The sequence below is a fragment of the Echiichthys vipera genome (genome assembly GCF_963691815.1).
Source record: "Echiichthys vipera genome assembly, chromosome: 17".
NCBI classification, from domain to species: domain Eukaryota; kingdom Metazoa; phylum Chordata; class Actinopteri; order Perciformes; family Trachinidae; genus Echiichthys; species Echiichthys vipera.
Window position 1 is genome coordinate 28,185,406 of NC_139842.1, and position 24,271 is coordinate 28,209,676.

At 42.4% G+C, this 24,271-nt stretch overlaps 1 protein-coding gene across 1 annotated transcript in view; it reads left to right on the forward strand.

Moving 5' to 3' along the window:
• The window catches only part of LOC310959241 (all-trans-retinol 13,14-reductase-like), a gene marked incomplete at its 5' end in the record, with an annotated part of 50,938 nt that overhangs the window by 14,661 nt on the left and 12,006 nt on the right, over positions 1-24,271 (forward strand). Inside the window, 7 exons of the mRNA XM_083930528.1 lie at positions 5,571-5,709; positions 5,988-6,090; positions 9,661-9,856; positions 9,942-10,139; positions 13,882-14,001; positions 14,115-14,253; positions 14,356-14,465. Coding sequence (XP_083786654.1) covers positions 5,571-5,709; positions 5,988-6,090; positions 9,661-9,856; positions 9,942-10,139; positions 13,882-14,001; positions 14,115-14,253; positions 14,356-14,465 — 1,005 coding nt within the window. The remainder of the gene's footprint in view (positions 1-5,570; positions 5,710-5,987; positions 6,091-9,660; positions 9,857-9,941; positions 10,140-13,881; positions 14,002-14,114; positions 14,254-14,355; positions 14,466-24,271) is intronic.

Consider the following 24,271-nt stretch of genomic DNA (forward strand, 5'->3'; position numbering starts at 1 on the left):
TTCTCTTGTTTTCTTTTCTTTTACAACCACTTTGGTTTTCTTTCTTGAAGCAGCTGCCGTTTTCACAAAGGTCCAGCTGGGTAACTACAAGTTGTGAGAGTGCCTCTCAGGTACTTGCGTTCTTCCCCTTGGGCCTGTGAGCTGGTGGGTACGTTATCAGCTCTATGTTGCAGTGTTCTGATAATTCCAAGCGTGTGTTCCAGGGGGTGGTGGGAGTCAAACAGTAGATATTGATCTGTGTGAGTAGGTTTTCTGTATACCCCAATGTGGAGGCTCCTGTCATTCTCCATATGGACATCACAGTCTAAGAAAGGCAAACTGGTTTCCTTGACTTCTTCTCTGGTGAACTTGATGTTTCTGTCCACTGGCAATTTGGCCTGAATCAGCCAGGGTGCTACGAATGAGGTACATTTACCAAAATCGGTAGGCAGGTAGCACTCTACCAGACACACAAAAAAGCCTCTTAAAGTGCTATCGTAAACTAGACAGTAAGTCGGCCATTTTTAATTTTATGGTAATTTTTCCACTTTTGCATGTGTCATACTTTAACAAACTCTTCCTAGAGATTTGATCCGATCACCTTCAACATTATCCAGTCTCATATAAAGACATGTTTGGTCAAACGATAATAGGCACTTTGTTATTTTTCGCTAGGCACTTTGTTATGTTTTGCTATGGCTTGGTGCCCAAGTTTGGCCTTTTGCCTTCAAACAGGAAATAGCTCAAACTTCGCGATACATATCCAATCTGCACCAAATTTCTCATGATTTGTAAGAGGCCGCCCCGAACACAATCCCATCTTAATATTGACTCACAGTCATGGCGCCCCTTGCTGGCGAAAGGAAGTCACATGGTTCACATGTCTATACTTTAACGAAATCCTCCTAGAGATTTAACATGATCGACTTTAAACTTGGTTAGTACCATCTTTAGACGTATGACCAAACGATACTTGGCGTTTGCATTTCAACTGCACTGTATAGGTCTGACGTGGCCCCAAAGTCGGCCTTATCGCTAAACAAGAGAAAGTCGTTTTAACCTGACCATACATTGTCCATTTTTCACCGAATGTCACATACATGACCAGAGACCCGACCTGGACCAACCTACATCTCAATATTGACTCTTAGCGGTAGCCCCCCCTGCTGGCAAGCATTAAATTACAGCCCCTCCCCAGGATTGACATAAAATTCTTAAAAACTGTATGCATAGATAACTCATTGAGACATACAAAAAAGCCTCTTGGAGCCATATGCTAAAATCAACCGGAAGTCGGCCATTTTATACCCATTTTCACACTTTTGCACTTTAACAAACTCCTCCTAGGGATTTAACAAGACCGACTTCAAAATTAGCCCGTATCATCTAAAGCCATGTCTGACCAAATGATACTCATGCACTTTTTTTTATTTTTTGCTCTGTGTCTCCGTGGCATGGCGCTCAAGTTCGGCCTTTCGCCTCAAACAGGAAGTTGTTGTAATTTTAGAATACACTGTCACAGTCTGCACCAAATTTGTTAAGCCTGACAAGAGTCCTGTCCTGACCACACCTACATCTCAATATTGACTCACAGTCATAGCGCCCCCTGCTGGCGACAGGAAGTCACATGTTTTTATATGTCATTATACTTTAACAAACTCGTCCTAGTGATTTAAGACGATCGACTTCAAAATTGGTTAGTACGATCTTAAGACATGTGTGACCAAACAATACTTGGCGTTTGCGTTTTAACGGCACAGTATGGGCGTGGCGATGTGCCAAAGCTGCCCCTATTGCCAAACAAGAGAAAGTTGTTTAAACCTGACCATAGACTAAATTACAACCCCTCCCCCAGGATTGATGTAAATCGCGTGTGCCAGCGACCAGCCATCTCGCCGACATGCACCGAGTCCGAGGGCCTGTTCATCGCTGCTTGCAGCTTTAATTATTATTATTATTATTTTAACTTAACTTAACTGATCAGAAGTGGTGAAAAATTTGATATTTTATGGGTCTCAGTCCTGGGCGCTCCCCCACGCCATGAACCAGGAAGTGATCTTTAACATGACCATACATTGTCCAATCTGTCCCAAACTTCTCAGGCATGATTGGACTTTTGGCCTGAACACATCTGTCTGACAAAATTTACGTATAGTCATAGCTTTCATCAAACTCTGTTGTCGTGGCGACCATCCTTTGCCGTGAAAGAGGAAGTGGTTGTAACTTCAACATACATTATCCAATATGCCCCAAATTTCTCATGATTCATAACAGTCCAGGCCTGAACACATCTGCATCTCAATATTTAGTCATAAGCATAGCATCGCCTACTGGCAACAGGAAAAATAATAATAATACAAATAATAATTCATTTACATGAAACTTACGTTGTGGGTTCTATACCTGATATAGGGAAACATGATGCATGTTTTGTGTATGGTGGGTAATGGCATGGAATCCATTTTGATCCGCCCGCCGCAAACAGTAAGTCGCTGTAACTTCAATATACATTGTTCAAGCAGCACCAAATGCCCCATACATGATGGGAGTCCAGGCCTGAAGACAATCACATGGCAATAGTGACCAACAGCCACAGTGCAACCTACTGGTAACTGGAAACCAACCTGGTATGACAAAGTTCATCCGATTTATATCATATTTTCAATGTGCGTTTTACATCTCTATACATCTGTCCACTTATTTTATTATACGTCTATGGTCATAACACATAACATAACATGTCAACTATGAAATTAAGACTCTGTAATGTGTAAGTATACTGTAAAAGTCTGGCAGATAATTTGATAGAGTGCTGTGATTCATTCCCAAAGTGTTTTCATCTTGTTTCTTCCACTGCCTTCGGTACCATAGACTGTATAACTAATCTGACCTGCTCACCACCTGGCTGGCATTGCAGCTACTGCCGCCAGGGAAATGAAAACAAGAAAAAAATCACGTTCGATCCTCCTTAATCACGCCCTGGCGCACAGAGCTCAGGTCAAATGAAAGGAGGAACATCTGCATGGCAACAAGAACCAGCTGACGTTTAACTTTACCTTCCAACAACAAGAAGATAAACATAAAACTCAGCACTTTTGACAAAAACGATTACAACTACCCACTGCCATACCCCTCAGGACCATACCAATGTGTTGTCACAAGTAATAATATCAAAATTAGAAGCTTAAATCCCTGGGGAGATAAATCTGGCCCACTGAACCAGGTTAAAGAGTAATCAGCCGTACAGGACGCTCTATGTAGGCCAACTCACCCGCAAGGAGATAGAGATAATTTCACATGGAATCCTTTTGGTTATTTTTGATAAGGTTGTCACAAAAAATCCCAGCGCGCAGCAGAAATACATCAATATATTTGTGCACAAGCATACAGTTTGAGCAGAACTATTTGAGCAAAAGGAGAAGCTATTTGAGTGCAAGTGCAGAGTTTGAAGGAAATAATGAAAAATCTGAATGTGAAATTAGTAAATAATGCAATAATGCATGCATTTGGTGACAGATGTTTAATAAATTAGGCCAGTCTACGCGCAAAGGCAAGTTATATATATATAATAATTTCATATATGTGTGTGTGAGGGAGAGAGAAGTATCGTTTTAGAACCGGTATTGAAATAACCCAAACGATACCCACCCCTAAACGTAACAAGTGTTCTCGTCCAGCAAGCTGAATATGTAGGCTACCCTATATTACAAGCAGAGAATCTGGAGACTTCCCAAACGGCCATGCCATCCTGGGCCAAACTGCCCCATGGCCCTATTTTGATTTCAGACGTAATACACATAATACGTATTAATACAGGTGACGGTATGGCCCTCAGGCACAACATTGGCTGGTCTGGCTTTGCATCCAAAGAGAGTGCAAAACGGAGCTCTGGTCCTCACAGTTTAATACTGTCAGTTTAGAGGGGGGATGGTAGCGGTCTTAAAGGTGGTGGTGGAAATCAAAAAGGAAAAAACAAAATGTGGCAAAATGAAGTGACATTTTGCCACATGGAAAGGCCTTGCAAAGTTAGGACAGGTTTTTTTTTCAGAGGTTCAAAGAATGTGACAGATTTTTGTAAAATTCTTAAATTATTCTAAAATTATGCACAATAATTATACACAGTTCCTTTCAGAAAATCAAAGAACTATTAACCCGGCAAACAAACATTAAAAATATCTGGTGTAATTGCAGTTCTCATTGAACACAGCTCCAGGTTGCGGTCATTTGATTATGACATTGACTGTAAACACATAAATTATTGGATCATTAATTTTAACTGCAATGTGATCAATACCAGGTAGTCTATGCTAGGTAAGGTTAGGTAAGGTTAGCTAAGGCTAGCCCACTAGAGCTAATGTTAGCTTCCAACAAAGGCTAACATTAACATCTTACATTCAGTGTTAATAAGAATCAAAACGTGTTAGCTTCCTTCTCAAACAAAATCTCCATCCAAGTGTGTTGTAGTCCACCATTGTTGTTGTTATCCTTTGGGGAATCCTCAGATGTATACAGTGATGTAATGACGCGGCTCTCTGGGCTCTCTAGCCTGTGAAAAACCTAACAGGTTCCGAGAAGATTTGCAAGTTTAACCCAGGACAGGCACTTGCGTCATATGCCACCATGGGCTTAGCGGCCAAGCGCGGCACTGCAGCACACACCTTTGTGTCGTTTTTGCGGCTGTCCTGTGCCCAGAAGCACATTGCCCATCCACTCCCATTCATGTGGGGAAGAGGAGATCACCCCCGGAAAAAAATTCTGGATACCAATCCAAAGGCTCATTATTATCTTCAGACCTCTACTAAAAAAATGTAGGTGGACATAATTATAGACCCTACCAAAATGGAGTTATGGGCAGGAGAAGGAGGGTTGCCAGCTTAAAGAGCCTTAGTGAAACACATTGAGCAGCTAAGGTACCATCTCCGTAGAGCCCAGTGCAAGAGCCATTACTCTTCTGCTCAATCTTTTTGTGCATTTTGTCCGATGTTTTTCTATTGTTTTTCGCCAGCCCAGATTCCAGATTTAAACCCCAAAGAGAATCTCTGGAAAATCCTTGGCAACAAAGTAATGTCTAAGAAACCCACTACAGTTACTGAACTGTGAAAGAGACTGAAGAAGAATGGACCAAGATCAAACCAGAGCAGTGTGATAAACTAGTGATGTCCTGTGGGCGCAGATGGGCTGAAGTCATTAAAAGCAAGGGCCTCTACACTTCCTATTTATTTTTGGATCCTATAGCCCTAAGAAAACCCTGTTTAATTCTTCTCTTCTGACACAATGGTTACTTCTATCTCTCTCTCTCTCTCTCTCTCTCTCTCTGTATATATATATATATATATATATATATATATACACAGTATATGTGTGTGTATATAAGGAACAACTTTACTATATTATAGTGAAATATAAAAATGCACTTGAAGCGTTTCAAGCAGGTCAAGAGAAGTCCTGTCTTAGGAGACGCAACATGGAGAAAGCTCTGTTTGCCCCTAAATTTGACTTAGAACACATTTTGAATGCACAAACAAACTATATAACATACTAAAGGAGAGGAAAATCCCAAAATCGCATAACCCCCTCACTGCCTCCACCAGGGATCCATTACCTGGGTCAGCTTCATGAGGGTAGCCTGCTGAGGGTTGCACTGGATCAGATCACAGAGGGACAATTGCAGTTCACACGGCTGGAGCAGCACTTTGACACACTGGTCCTGGGTCAGCTTGACCAGCGCAGGTAGGTTGCACAATCACATAATGCTTATTTTAAAACTCAATTCTTTCTTTCAGTGGGTTCCTGTATTTTGTGTGCACACTGAACTCTTTACCAGAAGTAACCAACTACATCAAATCTACAATAAACAAATCTGACTATGACATTAACTGTATTTCTTACAAATACTAACTCATCTATCAATAAATGTTTTTTTTTAATTTCCACACTTGAGAGTATGTACAGAAGGCTTCAAACTGATCAAAACAAGATTTCCAATCTCTACATTACTTCATTCTCAGGGAATACCATATCTATGCAGGGAAGAGTGAGATGGCAGAGAACCTGAAGAAGCAGTTCCCAGGAGAAGAAGAGGCCATTGATGAGTTCATGAGATTGATGAAGGTAGAGGGGAAGGGTATTCCTACAGGTCCATGTACATATACATTTTTTCACTTTCTAATTACTTACAGACAACACACGGCTGCCACCTGTCAATATTATCGTCTGGGTTTTCAGTTAGTGTGACATCAGTCAGACGCTGATTCAATTCACAATTAGTGGAAAGTTTAATCATTTTGAATGATACAGATTTACCATGTACTGTAACACTCCGATACTAGTATAATCAGCTCCTGCATCATTTTTCTCTCACTGTGGTTTCTGTGGTTGCCATGGTCACATGATGAGCCACCGTGGCAAATTGAAAAAGTCCATCATAAACTCCAGACTCAGCAGCAAAGAGCTGTTCACGCTCATAAGATGTGTTGCTGTGACATATTATTTATTTCCGGTGCTTGTGTGTGTTGGTCAAGCGTTGTTTCACTTTTTGCTGCTCTCACTAAATTCAGCTGTTTTTGCTATAATATTCACCACAGCGGCTAACTACCGCTTAACATTTAAAAATCCACTAGTTCTACTCAAGCACTCACAGCTCTTCTTCTTTCAGTCACTTTCTCGCTAATTCTACAGTGTTTAACGTTACACTCTATCTGTTAGCCACTTAAGCTTAGCAGTTAGCTTCACGGCTGGCGATGGCTTCCTCCGCTCTCTCTCCCGCTCTCTCTTGCTCTGAGTTTCTTTTGTTTAGCTACTCCTCTGCCTCCTTTAGTGATAATAGTAAATGTAATAAGTGTAGTGTATTTGTAGCGCTGGAGGCGAGGCTCAGTGAGTTAGAGGCACGGCTCTATGAGGCACCATGGAAGCTCAGTCTCATGCTACAGTAGCTAGCCGGCCACCTAGAAGTTTAGCCGGTGCGAAGCCACATAGTGTAGCATTAGCTTCTGCTTGCCCTCAAACAAGTTTTCTCCACTCAGTAACACACCTGCTGGGGAAACAATACTGGTTATTGGCAGCTCCATTCTGAGAAACGTGAATTTAGCGACACCAGGGACCATAGTCAAATGCATCCCAGGGGCTAGTGCGGGCGACATGGAGTCCTATCGGACACTGCTGGCTAAGGATGAGTGTAAATAATGTAAGATTGTTATTCACGTTGGCGGTAATGTCACCCGATTACGTCAATCGGAGGTCACTAAAATGAATGTGGAATCGGTGTGTGCATATGCAAAAACTATGTCGGACTCCGTAATTTTGATATCTGGTCCCCTGCCCAACTTGACTTGCGATGACATGTATGGCCGAAAGTCATTATTCCGCTGCTGGCTGTCTGGATGGTGCCTGGTAATAATGTAGCCTTCCTAGATAATTGGCAGTCTTTCTGGGGAAAACCTGGTCTTATTAGGAGAGATGGCATTCATCCTACTTTGGAGGGTGCCGCTAACCTATCTAAAAACCTGGAGGTAGTTGTTAGCAGTCTAAAACCATGATAACCCAGTGTTGGGATTAGGATGAAGAGTCACAGTTTAATACACCAGCTTTTTATGACTCAGACCTATTAATCAACCCTAAACCTAATCTAAATTATAATTCATTTGAAAGACTTGTGGAAAACAGTGCAGCCAATTCTATTTGTTATAGTGTACCGTGCTCCTGATCCGTACTCCTATCTGTCTGTTCGAATTTCTATCTAAATTCTCAGATTTTTGTCAAATTTAGTCCTTAAATAAAGTAATCATTGTAGCAGATTTAAATATTCACGTGGACGTTGATAATAATAGCCTTAGTATTGCATTCATATCTCTATTAGATTCAATTGGTTTTAGTCAGTGTACATAAACCTACTCACTACCAACTATAGCACTATATCCAACCTTTCTTTTCTCTCTAAGATCCTTGTGAAATTAGTCGCCAATCAGCTGTTTGACTTTTTACATAATACTGAGTTATTTGAGGAATAAAACAAATCAAAGAGAACACATTTCTCCGGTTTTAGCTTCTTTTCACTAGCTACCTGTAAAATCTAGAATAGAATTTAAAATCCTTCTCCTTACCTACAAAGCTCTTATTGGTCAGGCTCTGTCATATCTTAAAGAGCTCATAGTTCCGTGTTACCCGACTAGATCGCTGCGCTCTGGGAATGCAGGGCTACTTGTCGTTCCTAGAGTCTCCAAAAGTAGAATGGGAGGCAGAGCCTTCAGCTACCAAGCTCCGATCCTCTGGAACCAACTCCCAAGTGTTGTTTGGGAGGCATTTAAGAGTAAACTCAAAAGTTTCCTCTTTGATAAAGCTTATAGCTAGGGCTTACGAGTCCTTAGCTATGTTGTGATTGGCATTCAATTTCTCTTAGAGCCTGCATGTACGGGTCCTAAGCTGATTTTGTTCTGCTTAATGATGCTGCTTTAGGTCTAGTCTGCTGGGGGATGATCCTGTTCCTGATACTCGGAGCTTCTATCCTCTCTACCTGTATCATCCATGCCTCATCAATGCATGTTACTAATTCAACTTTTTCCCTGGAGTTGTTTGTGCTTTGTTGTCTTGCAGGTCTCTGCTGATCGTGGTGGTGGTTGCTTGCATCCTTGGAAGTGTGTCTCTGTCTAGTTTTCTTTGTGTCTGTCTTTTCTCTCTTTCTCATACCACACAAACCAAAACCAAACCAACAATAAATAATGACAATAACTGCACTATAATATTCACCAACTGGGTTAACTTCAGTGTGAAATATTTAGACCAGGTGAATTTTAATCACGATGTGCAATAGTAATAGTACTTTATTTTTACCTGCGCCTTAGTGTGAATTTAAACATTTGAAGATATTGTATATATTGTTCCTGTTATTCCTATATTTTATACTTCCCTGTGTTTTTATTGTTCATAGTTTTCTATATTTATCGAGAATTTATTTTTTCTTATTGATGTTTTTTATCCACTTTGCTGCTGTAACATGAATATGTAACACGTTACTAATTCAACATCATATCTACCATCATAATTGTTAGTAATTTTCATTTTCTGTCACCTTGGCTGTGCTTGTTTCTCGCTATTCTGCTGTATTAAGTGCCATATAAGTTATATTTACATTACTTTAATTATTAGTATAGTTACTGTTACTTTTGTGGTTGCTTGCATCTTTGGAAGTCTGTCTTTGTGTCTGTCTTTGTCTCTCTCTGTCAATCTGTCTGTCTTTTCTCTCTTTCTCTCTCCTTTTCTTCCTCCCCAACCGGTCAAGACGGATGTTTGTCCTCCATAGAGCTGGGTCTGTTTGACGTTCCTGCCTGTTATAGGGAAGGTTTTCATTGCCACCGTGTACAATGGGGGAATTGTTGGGTCTATGTAAAATCCTAAGTAAGTCATAGAGTGTGGTCTAGATAGTACCTACTCTGTAAAGTGTCTGAGATAACTTTGGCTATGATTTGACACTATAAATAAAATTGAATTGAATTGATAAGAGTGGCCAACCTCTCACACCTTGCTGCTGCTGCCCTGTTTACAGCAAGCGGTTGCCACAGCTGGGCAACCGCTTGCTGCCTGATGATGAGAAATGCAAAACACTTCGCATTTCTCATATTGATGGAACTTTAAAGGAAAAGTCTATTGTCCTGATGATAAATGGGCCTGTATGTCTTCCTCTTGCAGCTAGCCTCCCAGCGGACGCCACTTATCGCCACCTTGAAGATCATACCTTATTGGCTGGCTAACTTCCTGGTTCGAACCGGCCTATTAGATTGCATCTCTTCAGTGTTCCGTCTAGCAGCAACCAACCATTCAGAAATAATGTCCCACCTCACAAAGAACAAGGACCTACAGGCATTGTCTGCCTACCTATTCTATGGTGATGGATATACCACCTTCACATGCATCACAGCTCACACACATTCTGTATATCCTCCTCAATGTTCTGTTTTATGTCATTTTAGGTGTCCCGCCTAAAGAGTCCAGTTTTCTCATCAATGCTCTCCTTCTTCACCACTACAAACGTGGCGCATACTACCCACGGGGGGGTGCCAGTGAGTTTGCCTTTCACATGATCCCTGTCATTCAGCAGGCAGGCGGTGATGTGCTGGTCAGAGCTCCTGTACAACGCATCCTGCTCAACCAGCAGGGAAAGGCCTACGGTGAGGAAGAGAGGGGAGACAAGTTCTGGGATGCAATGGCCTCCTCCATGAAAGTGTGCACAGCTCACTCTGTTCATGGAATCTTTTGCTGTTTAAATCACAGGGCTTACTGCTCAGTTCCAATTAATTCCCCAGATCAGATCTTCTCAGAATCTCAGAATCTCTTTATTGTCATTGCACATAGTACAACAAAATTTAAGTGTCATCCAGATGGTGCAATTTACAACAACACATTTTAAAAATATAAGAAGGGTAAAATATATGTATAACAAATAATATATACAAATAACCAATGAAGATAAAATATAAAAATAAATAAGGAAAGCAGCTGAGGTAAAGGGTATTGCACAGTAGTGTTGTCTTCCTTTAAGGTGTTTGGAAATGAGATGTAGTTGAAAGTGAATGTATTCTTTTTTTTTTTTTCATTATTCAGCTTACGTATGGCTGTGGGGTAGAAGCTGTTTTTGGGTCTGTTTGTGCAACCTTTGAGACCTGTACCGTCTGCCAGAGGGCAGCAGGTGGAACAGGTTGTGTCCAGTATGGCACAGGTCCTTCTGGATGTTGGCTGCCCTGCCCAGGCAGCAAGAGTTTATGTCCTATAGGAAGGGCAGTGTGCAACCGGTTTGAATTATCTCAGTCAGTGCGTTTACTTGCACATCAGTAACCCGAAAAAGGCCTTTCCGAGGTTAAGGGAATAATAGGATTATTAAATTTCCCCTCGTATACATGAGCAGGGGTTGAATGGTAAAATGATGGAGTAACTCGAACACCAGTACAGTAGGTGGCGCTCCGCCAACATACAGCTGGACTGAACACAGCTTTTTTTCCGGCTCTCCTTTGTCAAAATCACAAACGTCCGACTTTTGGACAAAATTACGACCGAAACGGGTCTTCTTGGTAGTGTTGTTACTTGCCGTTGCAAAGTCCTCCCTTGGTTTAAAGGTAACACTCTATTATTGTTGTTTTTTCATGTTGTTTATTCTATTTTTGGGGCAAAAGCCACTGCCGCGGAGTGGGGGAGCATGCGCATACAAGAAACGCTGTAATAATCCGAGAATGCTGTTTACATGTACAAATAATCGGGAAACTGGAGGAGTTCTCTAGGTCTGTTAACCGGGGTATGAGAACCCCCGATATTACCCAGGGTATGGTGTTTACATTGTATTTAAGAAACCAGGGCCTTCCCTTAACCCAAATATCAGGTTTTTAAACTGCATGTAAATTCACTGACAGTGTGTTCGGGCCAACTCCAAGTTATGTGTGTGTAGTCTTTTCAGATACAGTGATAGTTAACAGAGTGGTAATGAGCATGCAAAAACTGTGTGGAGCATTGCTAACATAAACACAATGGGCCTCATTTATCAAACGAACGTACGGCAGAAAAACGTGCGTACGACCATTTCCTGGCAAACGTCGGTATTTATCAATTTGGACGTGAGCGGGAGCTACGATCAAATCTCACGTCAGGTCTGAGGTCGTGTACGCACATTTGAGCCTGTGTATTTGCGGTGCAGCACAGCACAACACAACTGAAAATAATTAACAAACCTCAGCTGTCATTAAGCATAAGCAGTCACATATTAAGAACAGATCAAAACGGATTCTTAAAACGAATAAAAAATATATAAAAATTGTGGTTGGAGCGATTGATTGTACTCATGTGCGTCTGAAGGCACCATCCATGAATAATTACGCATTCATCAATCGCAAAAACTACCACTCGATAAATGTACAGGTGACTTGTGATGCCAAGCTATCGCTTTTAAACGTTGTGGCCAGGTGGCCAGGGGGGGACACACACGATTCTTTTAAATATCAAAACAGCTCGGCTCCAGCCCCCCGACATTGAATGAATGAATGAATGTGTTGGCGCGTGGCTGCAGCAAGACGCACTGCAGAGCCAAATTCATCTCCTCTTGGTATGGTTCTTCTAGGTGACAAAGGTATTCTCTTACGGAATACCTAATGACCCACCGGTAGCGCCAGTGTTGTGCCGTATTCAATACCCCGGCCGTAAAATGCACCCCTCGCATTATAGGTGATATTCTGGATCAGAAGGCTGTTGTTTCCACCTATAGGAGTAATTATATATATCCTGGTAACCCCCAACGGTCAGAATATTGGTTACTTACAGTCTTTAAACTATTTTAAAGAGTTTAAAGTCACAAACTTGGATGATAGCGAACACAAAACAACACCTTTTTTATATTCTGTGGAAATAAACTGCAGCCATAATTATAAAATGAATTAAATGGATCTTTTGAATATCAGCTATAATGCGAGGGGGTGCAATTCACGGCAAGGGGGCTGAATACGGCACACCTGTCCAACAGTGCGCACAGGCGCACTCGGGTCACAGTGGAGCGCTGCTTCGGTTTGAATCCCTCGGTTTATTTTTTTCCATACAGTGTTTTTATGGGCCCCTTTTATTCCACTCTTAAGACTGCCAAAAAGCACATCTTTATTTTGCTCCATCTCGGCTGTCAGGATGCCGATCTGTGTGTCGGAAAAGTTTCTTTTCTAATCTGCGTTCTTCCTCCCCGCGTTTGACCTCAATGGGTGAGGCCTCCGAACCAGGAATATTTAGGGGCGTAACATGTTAATGACGATCAAATTAAACCGCCGCATTTATCAAGGCCCGCTCGAATGTTTCATAAATCACACGTGGGTCCTTTTCTACGACCAATTATGCGCTCAGATCTGCACCCGTTTCCACGCAAGTTTGATAAATGAGGCCCATTGGCTGCAATGGTGGCTGACAGTTTGGGGTCCCTTGGAAAGTCCTGTGTGATCCTGCTGGTTCACATGGGATTACTTTGTCCTTGCCATATGATCAGGAACAAAGGGCCGTGCGACAGGCTTTCAGGCCTGGTCTTAGTTTGATCATTTGAGGCCTTCTCTTGATCAAACTGGAAGTTCAAATTGGGCCACAAATGAACAATCATCTGTGTAATGCCGGTTGCACCTATAACGGTCTGGGGGCAGTTAGACAGAAAGTCCTTGAACCAGAGACAGAGTTGGGAGAGTCCTAAGCCTATGAGTTTGGGAACCAGTCTGCTGGGGATGATAGTATTGATGGCAGAGCTAAAGTCAATGAAAAGCATCCTCATTTAGCTCCCCTGATGTTCAAGGTGGGTCATTGCAGTGTGAAGAGCAGTGGTGATGGCATCGTCAGTGGACCTATTTGGTGTGGGTCGAAGGTTCACATTCATTTTGAAGTGACCTGACAACAGTGTATCTTACACATTGCTATTGCCAGATGGGTTACCAGTTCGGCACATTTTATATAACAAGGGTAGCATGAAAGTATGGTGGAATGACTAGCTAATTAGGTAGCTTAGCTAAAATTAGTCAAACACTCATATCCACATAGCATCCAGTCAGTCAAATCTGAATCAGATATGGGCCAAATTTGCTTGTAATATGAAAGTAGCCTTTGACTCCCTATTTAGCTTTTTAAGCATAACTGTTCTTTGAGTCTTTTGGGGTCCAAGCCAGAAGCCTCCATAAGCACATTGTAAGTCCGTTGCCTGACTTCTAGGTTTTTAAAAACTGACCAATAAAATGAATGTGGATAGATACATTAGTAAAAGGAAGCACTAGCAAAATGATTTGTTGTTAGGTCTAGGGGTTTACCATTATAGTGGCTCAACCATTTTAGCAGCTTAGCAGCTGGTACAGCAGTAACTGTGTCTGTGATGCTGTATATTTCGTTGGGATTAACACTGTTTATGTGTTTCAGGTGTGGCAGTGCTTAAAGGACAAGAGGAGATTGAGGTCCAAGCCCCTGTTGTTATTTCTAATGCAGGAATCTTCAACACCTTCCAGAAATTTCTGCCTCAGCCCATACAAGACAAACCAGGTAACACAGTATGTGGACTCGGCTTGGCTGCAGCTACTTAATAGTACATTGCACTATTTTCTCATTTGTCATCTTTTTCAACAGCTTATTTTTTGTAATGTTTGCCTGTTTAGAGATCCAGTCACTGTTAGGTTTGGTGCGTCATGGTATGGGGTCCTTCTTGGTCTTTGTTGGTCTGGATGGAACCAAAGAGGAGCTGGGAATTGTTTCTACCAACTTCTGGATGTATAAAGACAATGATTTGGACTCACTGTAGGTTTTTTATATAAAAAATAATATATACTATTTAGTTTATATATTCGTTTAACAATACATTCAATGTTATTTTAACACATCCCTGTCCTGTGTGTGAAGTATGGAGGGTTACTCTTCTCTGAGCAGAGAGGATGTGTTGGGTAACATTCCCATGATGTTCATCACCTTCCCATCCGCTAAAGATCCCACAGCCAACCTCAGACACCCAGGTAACACACATTCACAAGTTGCTTGTTAGTTTGCCTTCACCTCCTCAAGCCTTATTACTCTTTTCTAGCAGGTATGCAATCATGTAATGAGTAACAGTGACAAACAAAAAACTGTAAACTCAAAAGGCAGTATTGCAGAACGATCTATTGTAAAAAAAAATAGGTCCACAAATGAGTCAGCAGAGACCGTCTCGGCCATCAAGGGGGAATTTTATTTACACAAATTGACAGAAGCTCTCACTACACCTTCGTCACACAAATCCCCAAATGTCTCCTTCCAATCTCTAATTTTATACTGATGTTTGTACGTTGACAAAGTTTACACACCCCATGGTTTTATATGTACACTCCTATTACTGGCCATCACTTCCAAGGCTCTCCCAGTGTCTATGTGTGTCCAGAACATCATCAAACATGCCCATAAATAGTCCTGTTATTCACCTGGCAGGATGTGATCTTATCAGCCTCTTTTTCCTGTTATCCACTGTTCTTGTTGCACACACACTTTTTCAATGATAAAGCCTTACTTTCTTCCCCTCTGAGGGTTCCTAAACCCTCATCAAAGTATTAGTATTAGTAAAAAGTGTGATAATCAGAAATCAATTCACCATCCACGGCTCATGCAGGTGAAAAACCTCCTGCCTTCATTTCTTCATCATATAATCATTTTTGATACATTCTTGAGAAAAGTCCTGCATAGTCCCCATTGGCTGTGTTTTGACATAACATGGATGATGGGCGACTGCGCTAGGCACGAGCAGCAGCTAGCTACATTTATTTCTTCACATTAACCATTTAGCATGTGATAAAAATAAAATAGTGATAAAACTATTTAAAAAGTATACATTTGTAAGTTAATTCTTATTAAATGTTAACTGATTAAATCCATATAGTTGTGACTTGTAATACTACAAAATTTAGAATAACAAACTGTAAATGATAGATGCAAAATCATAATAAGTCAGATGGACTAGTTATTGAAAAATATAAATAAAAATATGCTGGTCTTTGATTGAATCCCAAATTCACATCATAATGGCTTACTCAAACATATTCCACATATTCCCACACACAAGATATTCAGTTCACACTATTTAATCACGTACAAGTAAAAAGATTACTTAAAAATATATAGGTGATTATATGTAAAAGGCATCTCATGATTACTAATCAATTACCTGTCATAATAGTTATAGGTGATATTGTTATTATGAGAGCTGTCTGAAAATGAATCTTAAACTAAATGTGAATAATGACAACACTCCTCTTCTCTTTTTTGATTGCAACCATCACTTTCAACTGTACAGATCATCCGCTGTGATCTGGTGCTTACATACATCTAATCTCGAGGGAGAAGGTACAATATTCAATATTCATTGTTTGAAGGTTGGAATCCAAACAAAGAATGCTAAAAGTTTGAAATTCTAAAATGAATATTCAAAAGTTTAAAATTCATAGATGACCATTCACGATTCGAAAGATCCATCTGAGTGTTTAAATCCAAAGTTCAAAGCTAAGCGAGAAACTCACAATGGCAGGGAACTCACAAAGTTCATGATCCTGCAAAGGTTACAAAGTTCAGTTCACACTCAGAACCCTTTAAAATCCATTGGGTACCAGTTTCCCTGGCAGGGAATCCCACTGTCATCCATGTTCTTCAAATAATCAGGTATAGGAAACAAATCTGGTTTCCGAATCACCAATCTCTGTCACATTCATCTGTTTGGCAAAGTTCTGGCGAGGACATTTCTCAATATGGGCATGATGCAACCAACTAACAGAATAACTATGATCAAAACTATGAATTTGATTAATGTTACTTTAACCTGTGTTGCTCCTTAACAACAGAGTTTTAGATCCAACCAATCCCATGACCCCTCTATGTTTACATTTTCCTTCACTTCCTGATTCTTTAGGTTTTGACATTTCCACTGAGAACGCTCCTTCGGGAGCAGTGTTGTTGGTGTGTACCGTGCAACATTCTTCTCAAAACATTTCACACATACCAACTTTTTCAGCTAACATCCAATCTAATGCTTGTCTACTCTGCCAAGCCATCCTACTAGTTCCTCTTGAAGTTGTTCTCCTAAGCCACTAAGGGCCTTGTTCATGTAGTTGATAAACCGTTGTTGATTATAATAAATGTATAATAATTTTTCAATGCTACATTCCTGTTTGGCGTAACCAAGAGGAATATGGATTCTATAGATTCCAGCTCTGACCTCATCTTATTTCTCGAGGGATACCTCTAGGGCTCATTATCTCATATAAATGTACATGTGACTCTGGAACATATTGCCTCTTTACCCTATGCCCTGTATCTGTAGGCCTCTGATCCCCAATTAAGTCACTTACTCCCTTGTAAATTACTTGTATTTACTAACTTACTTACTTACTTGTAAAGTACAAAGACCGATCCAACGTGGTGGAACAATGTTAATCCCTGCATTACCACCAAACATTCAATAACTAACCGCTACTGCGTATGTCTGCTCACTCAACACATGTCATGTGTGTAGTGTCATAGTTATATTGTGACAAGTTTAATCTATTGGGCCACACTACCACATATACCATACCACACTGGTCTGTTCAGGAAACTGCTTGTCTCTGAAACTCATTCACTAACGAAACATTCATATTCAGCCAGCCAGTGTATCTACTTAAATCTGTGGGGGGCTCGCTCTGGGATGTTGCAATTTGAAAAGTCTGCACATGCTTCTCTAAACTTGAAAAAAATGTTTTTAACAAGTAATTAATATGTTGTGATCCATAGATTAATCTACATTGGATGCCGTATATAGGCAGCCTGAAAATGCTGGGTGCTCTGTCTATGGGCATAAAGTTACCTTCTCTACACTCCTTCTGTTGTGCCTTGGCACACTCCTGAAAGCTATAGTTCTCTGGGATTACTGTTGGAAGAGTATTAGGGGCTTCTGCACAAACCTCACACTGACTTGATGTCATTTCTCTGTATATGCTGTATACCAAGCCCACTCATACCAGCTATTGTGTGAAGCATGCTCCTAACCTAAATCCTTCACTGGCCTCAAACTCCTTGACTGTGGCTCATATTTGTCATGCTGATCGATGTGTGAGGGTTATAGTTCCTTGGATTAAACCTGGGTCAATTCCCACTGACCGAGGTGGTGAGGCTCAATTGGTTGGTCTGCGGGGCTAGTAGTAACCTCAACCTTAGGGAGTAAGAGCAGATGTCTTGCCTAAAGGGGTGGTCTAAGCTCCTTATTGGGAGATTGGATGTACAACCTGTCTAACCTGTAGAGTAGGCACACTGGAAAAGGACTCTGAACGTCTAACTGTGCCTTTGTGTGATGAGACCTTAGCCTCTGAACTCTGTTCTATGCATGATGTGTATAATTCTGAGATGTCAGCTCTGGTTGTAGCTGCCACCTTATTAATATGTAACTTCTGAGTTAAACCCTGAGTTGGGCTTGACTCTCTGTCTGTTACTTCCTTTCCTGGGTCATGGGTTGGACTTTGATTTACACTTGTGTTTAACGCCTGTGTAATTGCATCATACTCATCTGATTCCTGCCTTTGATCCGCATTCTGCCGTGGCTGGGTCATTATTTTGATCCAGCCCTTCAGGCACTGCTGCTTAATCGCTGGTCCCTGCAACGTTCTGCTTCCTGGCAACATCCACATCAGAAAGCACATTAGTGTCAGCAGATGAATCTGCAGCGTTTTGCTTTTACTCTCGCCTGACTGTTTCCTTTTGATCAGCTGCTACCCAGGCCCTGGTGCAGTGGTTCAGATGGTACCATGTTGTGCTCCCCTCCACTTGGACCGCTGTTGGTGTCCCTCGAGCCACGGTGTAAGGACCCTCCCTCCTTGGCTCATGCCACTTTTTCGGAAGATCTCTGTGTACACCTGGTCCCCTGGTCCCACTGGTCTCCGGATCTCTGACCCGCAGCCTGGTACCCTGTTGTTCTCTCACAAATAGACAACACTATATACACCGTTAATTAATAAAAAAAAAATCATCGTATGTACATTCACATGTTTTCCAAACTTCATTTGCAGTGGTTGAGAGGTTAAAGCTCAGCCTGGTAACATGCAGTGTTCAGTATATGCTTCCTTTAGGTTTCATGCAGTAGCTTATTAGTAAAGACAGCAAAACAAAACAGATCCTGTTATCTTTAACTTTGATGGTTAACTACCTCTATTAAGTTACTCACCTTACCTCTGTACATCTAAACACTCTTTGTTGTGACTCGTATATGATCTCCCTACTTACTTTTGTGTACATGCTGATTTATTATCTAAACTTATTTCATAAGATCTAGATTTTCACATTGTTCTGTTTTACTGTTCTCATTCTCTCCCCCCTTGCACCGTGACTTATCCTGTATTAATATTTCTGTTTTTTCTGTGTCAATAAGGATTTCACCCTTCAATGCGTTAGGATCAATTTTGACAGGGTACTCTTTTCTCAGGACTGCCCACAGGCGGTTTCTGTAAGCATTGAACTCAATTCCATTGGCCCTTGCATCTGCCATCCATGCACATCTATTGTCTCGCAGGATATTCTCCATCTTGGTTATGCCCAAAACTTCTGCCAACACTGATTTATTGTCGCCAAGTGCAAGCAACTTTCCCACTGTTTCTTCCTCGAAGTGTCTTATCTAGCGGCTAGCTCCCTTGTGGATTCCAGGTAATCTGTGAATCAATGCTTCAACGTCTTCGGTTTGCCAAGGGGAGTAATGCCCCTGTGACCCCTGTATAAATGATATTGGCCAGGGTCAATGCATCTATCTGGATGTGAATGTAATTGCATGTCCTATCAACTATGGCTATTCTCCCCCCTCTCAGGGCGCTTGCTAATCTAGGCGTTTTCTTTTCCATGCCTTTTTATTTTTTAGAATTGTTAGACTTCTGTTAGAATTCTCTTTATGTTTTCCCTGTAATTAATGCCTTCATCTCTGACTAGTTTTAATGTTTCTAGTTCTTTCTCTCTTTTTCGCTGTCGTTTATTACTCTTATCCTTGGGCTTGTAGTCTTTAATGCGATGTCCTCACACAGGCTCACACCGACGGTCCCTTCTCTTGGCCATACTAAATCTAAACGTTGTTAGTTTTTCCATTTCTCAGATGGTTCCTTAATCTCCTTCTTGTTGTTGGGTTGTTTAATTCTCAGAATGATTACCGGAGTCACATTCATTTCTAAGTTTATGTATCTTTCTTTTAATTCTGATTTATTTAAAAAACTGTGTCATATATTATTATATTATATATTATTATATATATTATATATATAAATATATATTATTACTATTGTTAATGTTACATGTCACTTATTAGTTAAGTTATTAACATATACTTTTTCCCATTTGCACTTAATTACCTCTTACTTTGCCTTGCTGCACTTCCTGGTCTCACTGTTTGTGGCTTTTAGCTCCGCCCCTGCTATCGTGCAGGCTCTCACTTCCTCTAGTCTCCAGATTTATTTGTGAACTGCCATGAATAACGTCTCTCCCTTTATATTGTAAGAACAGGCTGCTGTGAACCCTGTTCTATCGGCCTGACATCTCACTCACTAACCCAGAATAAGACATCAGGATGGCTATCTTACTCACTTCACTTCTCACAGTGTATGAAAATTAGAGCGTACAATATATCAAGCTTCAAAGCAACTTTACACACAGATTATGTACAGAAGCATCACGCAATTTTCTTAGCAATTCTGCAATTATTTCACTCCACCGAGTCTGTCGGACAGCGACAACTCAACCCACTCTACACAGTCTGATGCACAGAAAAAGTTTATTCAACAAAATACATCGCAGTACGAGCCAGCAAGTCTTTTTCACGCTCTCAGTTGGTGCGGCCCTGCTCGCTCTAACACAAGAAGAACAAAGAAACAATAAACCATCGAAACACGGAGAGGAGTAGAATTCTCAAATAACAAGGGGAGCCAAGGATCAGAAGACAGATGTGAAGATACCACGTTGATGATGTAACGATCTGGCGCTGAATGCGTCTCACATCCGGTTTCTAATACTGGCAGGGAGGTGATTAGTGAGATTGGAAACACCTGGCACAGCTTGTCCTGAAAAACCACGCCTCCCGTCTCCAACAGACAAACACAGAGAGGGGAGACACATACAGGGAAACACAGACAGAGGGAGACAAACACAGGAACAAAAGGAAACGAGAAGGGCTGCCAGGATGGGATCCGGGTTGGACCGAAGGAACCGCAATCTTGTACTCCTGGGCAGGGAAGAGAGGGGGTAAGTAACCTAACGAGGCCTCGAAAGGTGATATACCTCTGGTGGAACAGGTGAGGGAGTTTTGGGGTATTCAACCCAGGACAGCTGAGAAGACCACGACGAGGGATTGCGAGCGCAGACACAGCGAAGGCGATCTCCAGATCCTGATTGGCCCTCTCCGTCTGCCTGTCGGACTGTGGGTGGTAGCTCCCAAAGCCTGGCAGAAGGCTTTCCAGACACGGGAAGTGAACTGAGCACCCGGGTCCGAGACGATGTCAAGAGGGATACCATGAAGGCGGAAGACATGATCCACTAGGAGAGATGCAGTCTCCATGGCTGACGGCAGTTTAGGCAGGGGAACAAAGTGAACCATCTTAGAGAAGCGGTCAACTATAGTCACAACGGTGTAATTACCTTGAGAGGCAGGCAGTCCCATAACAAAGTCCAACGCTATGTGAGACCAGGGATGGCCAGGCACGGGGAGAGGACAGAGAAGACCAGCTGGAATACGATGAGAGGCCTTGCCTCGAGCGCAGATGGTGCAGGCCTGGAAAACTCCTTTGTATCATTCGTCATGGATGTCCACCAGAAATGACGATGAAGGAGGTACAGGGTCCTGGCGATCCTGGGATGGCAGGTGAGTCGAGAGGATTGACCCCACTGGAGTACCTGGGAGCGAACACTGGCGAGGAAAGTTGCCCCGGTGGGCCACCACCTGGGTCAGAGTTAGTGCGTTGGGCTTGTCTTACCGTCGTCTCTATCTCCCAGGAGAGGGAGGCCATTACGCAGGAAGAAGGTAGGATGTGGCGCGAACAGGCGTCCTCCTCTTTAGCTGGTCCGGACTGTCTGGACGGGGCATCCGGCTTGCCATTCTTACTACCTGGAATATAAGTCAGAGTAAAGTAAAAGCGCCCGCAAAACAAAGCCCACCGGTCTTGATGAGAGTTCAGTCTCTTGGCCGTCTGAAAGTACGACAGGTTCTTGTGGTTAGTCCAGACCACAAATGGAGTCTACACCCCCTCCAACCAATGTCTCCACTCCTCCAAGGCCAACTTGACAACCAGTAGTTCTTGGTTACCTATGTCATAATTCCTCTCTGCCGGTGACAGTTTCTTCAAGAAGAAGGTGCAGGGGTGAACCTTATTGTCCTTTACGGAACGCTGCGACAATACAGCACCCAATCCGAGTTCCTAAGCGTCCACCGCAACTATGAACTGGCAAGAGGGATCGGGCTGGACCAACACAGGGGCGGACGAGAAAATGCTTCTTCAGGACCTGGAAAGCACTTTCAACAGAAGGAGACCACACAAAGGTAGTAGTGGGAGAGGTTAGCTTGGTCATAGGGGACATGTGACATCTGACTGTAGTTACGGATGAAACGACGGTAGAAGTTAGTGAACCCCAGAAAACGTTGCAACTGTTTTCTGGAAGAAGGCGTCGGCCACTCCGTCACAGCTTGAACCTTAGCCGGTTCTGCCTTCACCTCCCCGCTCTACACAATGTAGCCCAGAAAAGTTACTGATGAGACGTGGAATTCACACTTCTCCGCTTTGACAAAGAGCCGGTTCTCTTGTAGGTGCTGTAGGACCTGACGGACATGGTTGACGTACTCAGAAATGTCCTTGAAAAAATGAGGATATCATCCAGGAAAATGTTCAACAGGTCACGAAGAACATCATTCACCAATGCCTGGAACACATCAGGGGCATTAGTGTGACCAAAGGGCATGACCAGGTATTCAAAGTGACCTAGTGGTGTATTGAAGGCTGTCTTCCACTCATCTCCCTCCTTATCCTCACCAGATGGTACGCGTTGCTGAGGTCCACTTTGGACAAAACTGTGGCGCCATGCAGAGGTTCAAAGGCGGAATTGATCAGAGGCAGCGGGTAATTGTTTTTTATGGTAATGTTGTTGAGACCACGGTAATCGATGCACGGCCGTAATGATTTGTCCTTCTTAGACACAAAGAAAAAACCCGCTCCCTGGGGGGAGGAGGAAGGACGAATGATCCCCGACTTGATGGAGTTGTTGATGTACGGCTTCATGGCCTCTCGTTCAGGTCCTGACAGATTATAGAGGCGACTAGTGAGGAAGGTCGACCCGGGTAGAAAATCTATCGGACAATCGTAAGGGTGGCAAGGATAAGGCCTTAGCCTTGCTAAACACCTCGGCGAGGTCATGGTAGACAGGTGGCACGGAGGACAGATCTGGGGGTTCAGGTAACGAGGGGCTGGGGACACTGAGGCACTTAGAAGGGGCCGAAAGAAGACAAGAAGAGTGACAACCACTGCTCCAGCTCACAACTCTACCTGCTACCCAGTCAATGACAGAGCCAGGGGCCAGATCGATGAGCCAGGGGAGACCAAGAACTACGGGGGCATGATGTGAAAAGATATGGTCTCAATGTGATTACTGGCTAGTTAGATTGACATGGGAACCGTCTCGGCTGAAATCAGGGCTAACTCCTCACCACTGAGACCGTTTACCACCAAAGGAGTATCCAGGGAAATAGTCGGTAATTGATTAGTACGGACCAACTCGGAGTCAATGATATTAGTGTCCGCCCCAGAGTCAATTAGAGCTTGAAGGGGGAATTCTCTACCATAGCAGCTCCAAATAATGTCCAAATTTATTCTTTTACGGGGAATAGCTGGGACTATGGATCGACTCACCAGAACCCCATCTGTGACTGTTGAGCCTAGGCGTTTAACCGGAGAGAACAGGTGGCAAGTTGATGGTTTAGGTCCCCACAGTAAATGCACATTAACTTCCGGAAACACCGTTGTCGTTCTGCTGGGGTTACGGCCCAGCTGCATGGGTTCCTCCCTGGAAGGAGCGGAAAACTGGTTGACAATGGAATTAGCAGAAACGCTAGGGCGTCTAGTAATAGGGTTGAGAGGGACTGTGAGTGAGTACGGGGGTATAGAGGGTTATGACCGTCGATCGCAGCGTCTCTCTCGGCGTCTCTCCCGGCGTCTCTCCCGGCGTCTCTCTCGGCGTCTCTCTCGGCGACAGTTGTCAATCTCACTGGCTAAACTGATTAGCTCCTGCAAGCAACGAGCCTCGGACCTACCCACTTAACAGTCCTTAACCTCCTTATTTAACCCTTTAAAGAATATTCTCTGTAAAGCCCTATCGTCCCACCTCAACTCTGCCGCTAGGGTGGGAAAGTCCACAGAATAATTGACCAAAAACTAAGGAGCATTGAAAAAGAAAAATCTTACACTCTCCAAACTTCAGAAAGCTGACTTAGATTCTCTAAGATTCCTCGAAGCATCTGAGAATGTTGACTGAGCAAAACTCCTTGAGCTGTTGAACTGTGTTCCTATTATAATATGAATATTCATTAACTTTTCACTTTTCACTAACGTCTAAATTTTCTAAAGGTCTTAATCTGAGATATTTACAACACATCCTCTCTAGTTTCCTCGATCTCTTTATACAGCTAGAGTATGTCTGCGTTTATATGCAGCTAAATCAGTTCAGTCATAGTATTTATACGATATCTATATCACAGATACGATTTTCTTACAGTTCATTAAATGCTCTATTTAATACACTCCTTTTTGTCTAGTGA